The sequence below is a fragment of the Pollachius pollachius genome, assembly GCF_949987615.1.
Source record: "Pollachius pollachius genome assembly, chromosome: 18".
Classification (NCBI taxonomy): Eukaryota; Metazoa; Chordata; class Actinopteri; order Gadiformes; family Gadidae; genus Pollachius; species Pollachius pollachius.
This window is the reverse complement of record NC_136951.1, coordinates 11327871-11335370: the sequence shown is the minus strand read 5'-3', so window position 1 is coordinate 11335370 and position 7500 is coordinate 11327871. Positions and strand designations below refer to the sequence as shown.

Here is a 7500-nt window from a genome sequence, read left to right as displayed (position 1 = left end):
CAGAAATTTAGAAAACCTTCTTTAAAGGGAACCCAAACTCTAAAGCCAAGTAGTTTAGAAGAGAGGGGAAAGATGTAGTGGGTTACATTTTAAGGATATGAATGGATCCTGGCAAACTTAAATACAAGTTTTTAACAATATAATTGCTATTTCCCAGCAAAGAAAAAGTAAACATTTTGAGCAAGAATAATAATTCTCTCTCTCTCTCTCTCTCTCTCTCTCTCTCTCTCTTTCTCTCTCTCTCTCCCTCTCCCAGCGTCTGAAACGGAGCAGGGTGCGGCGGTCAGACTCGCGCAGGAACGTGCCGAGATCGTCGCCAAATATGACAAGGTACAAGGAGCCGTCCGATCAGAATCCAACATGCGTTCTCATCAGCAGATAAGTGTGTGTGGGTGGATGGGTGGCCCTGTCTGGTGGGTATTTGCCCTTCAAGCCGATTTCACTTCCTTCTGCCGGGAACCGTGTTATAAACCAATCGGCCTGGAGTCACTTCACTTTCTCGTCGCCCTTTTCATGGCCTTTGTAGAACAGGAACCTCAACGTAGACGGGGAACCACACAAAAGATTAAAAAATCTGAATATCTTACCGCACTTTTTACAGTATCGCAATACATATCATGTAAGGACTCAGACGTCGTTGTGAAATCGTATCGTGTGGTCTTGGTCTATTCCCGTCCCGAGAACACAGCATATGCATATGTTGTGTACAGTCCGATATAGGCCTGAACACAGCATGCATATGTTCTGTACAGTCTGATATAGGCCTGAACACAGCATGCATATGTTGTGTACAGTCAGCTATAGGCCTGAACACAGCATGCATATGTTCTGTACAGTCCGATATAGGCATGAACACAGCATGCATATGTTCTGTACAGTCCGATATAGGCCTGAACACAGCATATGCATATGTTGTGTACAGTCAGCTATAGGCCTGAACACAGCATGCATATGTTCTGTACAGTCAGCTATAGGCATGAACACAGCATGCATATGTTGTGTAGAGTCAGCTATAGGCCTGAACACAGCATGCATATGTTGTGTACATCTGTTGATAATCTCTTGAGTCGCATCAGCTCTTGACTGTACTGTGTGGCAGGGTATAGCCACTACTTACCAGATTAGCACAGTGATAATTGCACATTGGGTAATTGCTATCTGCAGAAGTGACAAGATAACTGGGGTCGTAGAAGAAATGGCAGCTTGAATAATTGTACATTTTGGTCCCAATTATAAACGTTATGTATTATCATCCATTTCTAGATTTTCATTCTAATTTTGGCAGTTATTGCTTGAATGCTTTTTTTTTCAGCTCTCGAAATCACATTTACATTCAGGGCAATTAGCAGACGCTTTTATCTAAAGCCACTTATAACGGTTCATACAAACATTCACACCGACAGCAGAGTCAATCATGCAAGGCGACAGCCAGCTCGTCGGGAGCAGTTCGGGTAAGGTCTTGCTCAGGGACACCTCGACACTCGAAGACGGGGATCGAACTAGCAACCCGCTCTACCTCCTTGCTAAACTTACCGAAATAATAATACGTGTTTTCTTTTTATCTTCCTCATTATGTTTAGATCAGTCAGTGTTGGCATCATCAAAATCCAAACACAGAACAGACACTGAATTCCCTGTAAGGTTACATACCGAGAAACATCTCTGGGAGGGAGAGACGGATGGCGAGTTTCCTTTTCTGTTTCTCTTTCTCTTAACCTCAAACATAACTATATCATTCCAGTGGCGCTCACAGCTTACCTGGGGAGTGCCCTACTTGTCTACTCTTTGAAATTCATCGCTCCAATTAGCTTCTGCTGGTATTAAATATCTGATTTCATAATTCTTAACACAATAATTATTGTGTAAATAATTGTGGCGGGGGGGGTGGAATGGATAGAGGAATATATTTATACATGTATATTTTATTTCTTTGAATATGAATTGTATTTGTAGTTTTGTTTGTACCTTATTTGCATTCTGTGCTTTGGCAATCAAAAGTGACTTTTTCCGTTCCAATCAATCCGTTTGAATCTTGAATCTTGTAAGCGTGATCGGATCCATGCATAGATAGATACGTGTAGATACAATGATCAACATTGATGGATGGATAGATGCAAGGAAACACAACGCTATCCAAACTCTTGGATAGATAGATATGATGGAGCATAGAGTAGGAGGACCAAATCAGAATTTAATACAGAAATTTAAAATAGAAATTCCTCTAAGATGTTTGCGTCTTTGATTGAGTCGTATTTATTCAACGTTTCTCTGCCAATAATGGCTGTAAGGATTTAGACACGGCCTGCACTGCGGCCAAACGTTGACCAGATTCAGAAATAAATCTTCCAAGCCCAGCAGCTGGCCCTCTTTCTCCCTTCCTCTTGCTTTACTCTCCACCTCTCCCTCTCTCTCTCTCTCTCTCTCTCTCTCCACCTCTGTCGCGTTCTCTATTTTTGTAATGCTGTGATTGCCTATACTCAACTGTGATGAAGATGATGATGATGCAATCATCAGGCAACTAAAAGCTGTGACCTTCGCAGGGCGTCTTCTCTGCCTCTCTCACTCCCTGTGCTCGCCATATGTGCGAACAATTACATTTTACATTACGTTCACTCCTGCCACCGTGGGACATACGCGCACACAGACATTATCATAACTCACAGCTTTGCCCTTTGACCACACACTAGTTTTGCTCTGGTTGTCACCCATCTATTATTCGTTGTCAGGCATCAGTTGTTCGATCTGCCGTCTCTCTCCGACATCTTTTGTTAAATTTGGGTTTCCTTTTTTCTTGCGTTTCAAAGAATTATGAAGGCGAGATTTTTGTGCGACGGTAAGAGAATGTGTATTCGTTGCGTCGCTCGCTTCTGACAGCTGATGGATCGGTGGTTTAAAGGCTTGTGTTTCTGTGTGTGTAGGTGTGTGTGTTTGCGTACGTTTGTGTGTGTGTACTTGAGAGTGAATGGAAGGCACCGAATGAGGATGAAAAACGAGAGCTTTTGTTCCACCGATCTATACTCCAGAAGAGCGGGCATCGCTCCCTTTTGTCCCCGCGTCGTGTTTCATCGGTTTACAGTGCGAGTGATATTTAGGCAAAGTTAGCCTTCGTAAAATACATTGATCGCCTGTTTTTACGTGTACATCGCGTGCATGTGTGCAGATATTCATGTGTGCACGCATGCATGTGTAGAAAGACAGACAGACAGACAGACAGACAGACAGACAGACAGACAGACAATCTCTCTCTCTCTCTCTCTCTCTCTCTCTCTCTAACTCATTCTAACTCTCTCTCTAACTCTAACTCTAACTCACTCTAACTCATTCTAATTCTAATTCTCTCTCACACCCAAGCCTCTTATCTGATGCTTGATTCTGCAGAGGGTGGAGTAAGGCATCTCCTGGCCCTGTTCATCCTGATACAGAAGGTCTTGAGTGACCGTTCCCCTCGTCCCGGTCATAGCCACGGGAGACCTTAACACCTTTGTCTCATCGTTGGCCTTTTCCTTCCGTTGCCCCCCGTAAGCCTAAGTGGGGGGCCGGGGGGGGCGCAGGGAGCCAGACAGTGACACAGCTGGGTGTCTGGGCTGTTCATTTCACACCTGTTAGGGGTGACACACACACATCGGAATACACACACACTAGCGCGTAACACACACACACACACACACACACACACATGCGTGCGCGCGTAACCCACAGACAAACATACACATCATATACAGATATATACTCTGCTAAGACACTTTATCACACGCTTGGCCGCGGTCCCGCTATCACGCATCACGCCGGGGGGGGGGGGGCAGGGAGCCAGACAATGACGCAGCTGGGTGTCTGGGCTGTTCATTTCACACCTGTTTGGGGGGACACACACACATCGGAATACACACACACGCGCGCACGTCACCCACAGACAAACAAACACATCATATACAGATATATACTCTGCTACGACACTTTATCACATGCTTGGCCGCGGTCCCGCTATCACGCAAAGGCACGTGCAGACACACCCACACACACATGCACGTGCAAGCACTCACATACACACTCACAGAAGCACAAAAACAAACATGCACTCACACACACACACACACACAAATGGAGTCACACAGACACACACAAACATGCACACGCACATACACACACACACACACACATGCAGTCACACAGACACACACAAACATGCCCACTCAAACACACACACACACACACACACGTGCAATCACTCAAAGACACACACACACACACAATCTCCCCAAGGGCACCAGCCACGGCTCTGCAGTAATCTACGGGCCAATCAAAAACATGATTGGAAGCCCCTGAAGATCGTGGCTGGCATTCGGTATCGGACCCTCGGTGACAAGCTCGATCAAAGGGGGAGAGTTTAACGCAGAACAAGCATGTTGGGGGTCCCTGAAGGAGTGCACCCCTCTCAGCTAATGTACACACATATTTAACCTAATGTATACACACCCAACCCACCTTATGTAGACACATACACCCACCTAATGTTATCACACACCTTAGCTAATGTAAACACACAAACCCAAATTAATGTATACACAGTTATCTCACCAAATGTAAACACACACCTTTATGTTAGCACATTCACCTCACCTAATGTATACACACACACACCTCCCTAAATGTATATTCAAACTCACCTCACCTAATGTATACACACACACACACCTCACCTAATGTATACACACACCTTGCCTAATGCAAACACACACACCCCATATCTATTGTATACACACACCTCACCTAATGTAAACGCACTCACCTCACTGAACGTAAACACACACACCTCACCTAATGTTAAGACACTCACCTCACCTTATGTATCCACACACACCTCCCCTAATGTAAACACACACACCTTAACTAAAGTATACACACACACACACACAAACACACGCAGGTATTTTGAAGGTCCATGCATTCGAGATACCCTGTTAATGTCCTCCTCCTCCTCCTCCTCCTCCTCCTCTCTCTGCAGGGTAAGGAGGCCACTGTGGAACCCTGGGAGGACACAGACTTCCGCCTGTACAAAGACATCGACCGCTTCGGTTTCCGCCAGTAAGGCCACACACACACAGACACACAAACGTATCTATATATAGGAGTATCTATAAGGGACTGTGTCCTTCGTTATTATCGTCATCATGGCTGCTCTTTCAAAGCCCAGCGTGAACGGTGGCGTCACTTTGAAGTAACCTAGGAAAAAAGCATAATCACAGGCTGATGCCGTAGTTAAGTGACAAGAGGTGTGTGTGTGTGTGTGTGTGTGTGTGTGTGTGTGTGTGTGTGTGTGTGTGTGTGTGTGTGTGTGTGTGTGTGTGTGTGTGTGTGTGTGTCGGCGAGGCTCTTTAGAGCGGTGTGCTGGTTTGTCTTATATTTAGGCTGGCACAGGGGAGTCATGGACGGGTTAACCACAATCATAGGGCCGCTGTGTCTGGTCCGAAGGCCTCAGCCAGGAGGGAGGACGGGAGGGAAATTACAGGGAGGGAGGGGAGGGAGATGGGCAGAAGGAATTAGAGATACAGAGTGAGTGAGTCTGGGAGGGGAGGGAGATGGAGAGAGGGGGAAGATATCGAGAGAGAGTGAGTGTGAGGGGAGGGAGGGAGAGAGAGGTGATAAGACGAAGAGAGAGTGGGAAGTAAGGGGGGAAAAGAGGGATGGACAGAGAGAGAGAGAGAGAGAGAGAGGAGGGACCGGCGAGATGGTGACGAGAAAAGAGAAAAGATGGAAAAGAAACTAAATCGAAAGCAGAGCTGGGGCGATGAAAAACGAGGGAGGGGAGTGATTCAGAGATGGATTGATGGTGTGTGTGCGGTCGGAAGCCGAGTGTGCAAAGTGTCGAGCAGGGCAGATGTATGGTTGTGTTGATCAGCCCTGACGGATCAGGATAGGGCTGGAAGATCGTATGGGAGGAGGATTCCTGACCTCCTCCAAAGTTTTAGCTGAGGTCAGAGGTCCCAAGACAACTGGAGACAGAGCAGGGAACACAGAAGAGAGCGGCGACATCTTCCCGGACCAGGGACATGGCATCATCAAATACCTCTTACCATCTTTACAAACCAACCAATTCACTGTTATTCGGAGGAGACGGATGTGGTCCGTCTCTCGCTCTCTCGGGCCCCTGACACACACACACACACACACACACACACAGACACGCACACACACACACGCACGCACACCGACAAACACACAGACACAGACACACACACAGACACACACTTCTGTGTTGGGGGCAAAGGTCAAAAGGGGAAGAACGCGGGGGAGGGGGAATTCCCGAACTATTCTCTCAGGAAGCGTGGACGAGTGCAAGACCCTCGTTTCCTTCCTTTACCATGACAACAGCGTTCCGGCCAGCGCTGTGGATCCGAGCTCACTTTCACTTATCTGCTCAGAGCTGCTTCCACTGGCCCTCAGAGTGTTATGTGCTGTGCTGTGCAGAAACGTGTGTGGATGAACTGATCGTTTGGCTGTGCCCTGCCTTAAATATGTGCCGTCTTTTTGTCATAATACACTGTTTGTGTATTATGGGAGGATGGGAGAAGAAAAATAACATTATATTCTAACAGTGGCCACAAGAAATATTTGGTTTGGTTCGCTTCCTGGGATAGCTGAACGATCCCCGCGGAGGCTGAGAAACTGTGTGATCGTCTGAGCCAAAATTGAGGGGGGGGGGGGGGGGGGCTTGGTCCGTTATTTCCTGTTTGCGCGAGCACTGATAACTTTGAGGCCCCTCACCTCTTTGATCCGTGGCCGGGAACCGTTGACCCCCCTCGACGGGGCCATTGCTCGCTCGGTTCTCTTGTTGATCCGGAGATTCGGTTCTTACTGGATAACTGGTTTGTTTTCCTGCGCTGAAGTCCGGCAACACACATGAACGCCAGGACTGAACCGGGCCCAGGCCGGGGCTGTTGCATAATGGGACATTTCTCCTTTTATCAGATTTCAAAGGAGTCTATGATGTTTTGCAGAGTGGGATTGTGGGGTTGAAAACGTTGCAGACAATTCAAAGTCAAAGTCTAAGTCAAAAAGAGTTCAGACTGTTTTGAAAATGAACGTTGAACCCATTTTCTTCTTATCTTTCATCTCCTCTTCCTCTCTCCTTTCTGCCGTGGATAACTTTTTCCTCTTTATCCTAAATCTTATCTAATCTAAATCTCTCCTCTCCTCTCTCCTATTCTATTTTCTCTGCTTCTCTCCCGTGTTATTATATCTTCTATTCTCTTCTTCCCTCTCCCTCTCCTCTTCACTCATTCTTTCTCTGTTCTTTCCTGCTATTTTTCCACTCCTTTGTCCTCTACTATCTAATTTCTCCTCCTCTCTCCTATCTCCTCCACACTGTCCTTTCTCCTTTTTCCTCCTCCCTCTCTTCTCTCCTCTCTCCTTTCTCCTCCCCCTCTCCTTTCCTCTTTTCTTTCCCCTCCTCCCTCTCCTCTCTCTTTTCTCCTCCCTCCTCTCCTCCCCTGTCTCCTTTCA

The 7500-nt window shown here is 46.7% G+C and overlaps 1 protein-coding gene across 1 annotated transcript in view; it reads left to right on the top strand.

The window, feature by feature from the left end:
• Positions 1 to 7500, top strand: part of usp6nl (USP6 N-terminal like) — a gene marked incomplete at its 5' end in the record, with an annotated part of 45283 nt that overhangs the window by 13432 nt on the left and 24351 nt on the right. Inside the window, 2 exon segments of the mRNA XM_079755839.1 lie at positions 257 to 330; positions 5003 to 5082. Of these exon segments, the coding sequence (XP_079611965.1) occupies positions 257 to 330; positions 5003 to 5082 (154 nt within the window).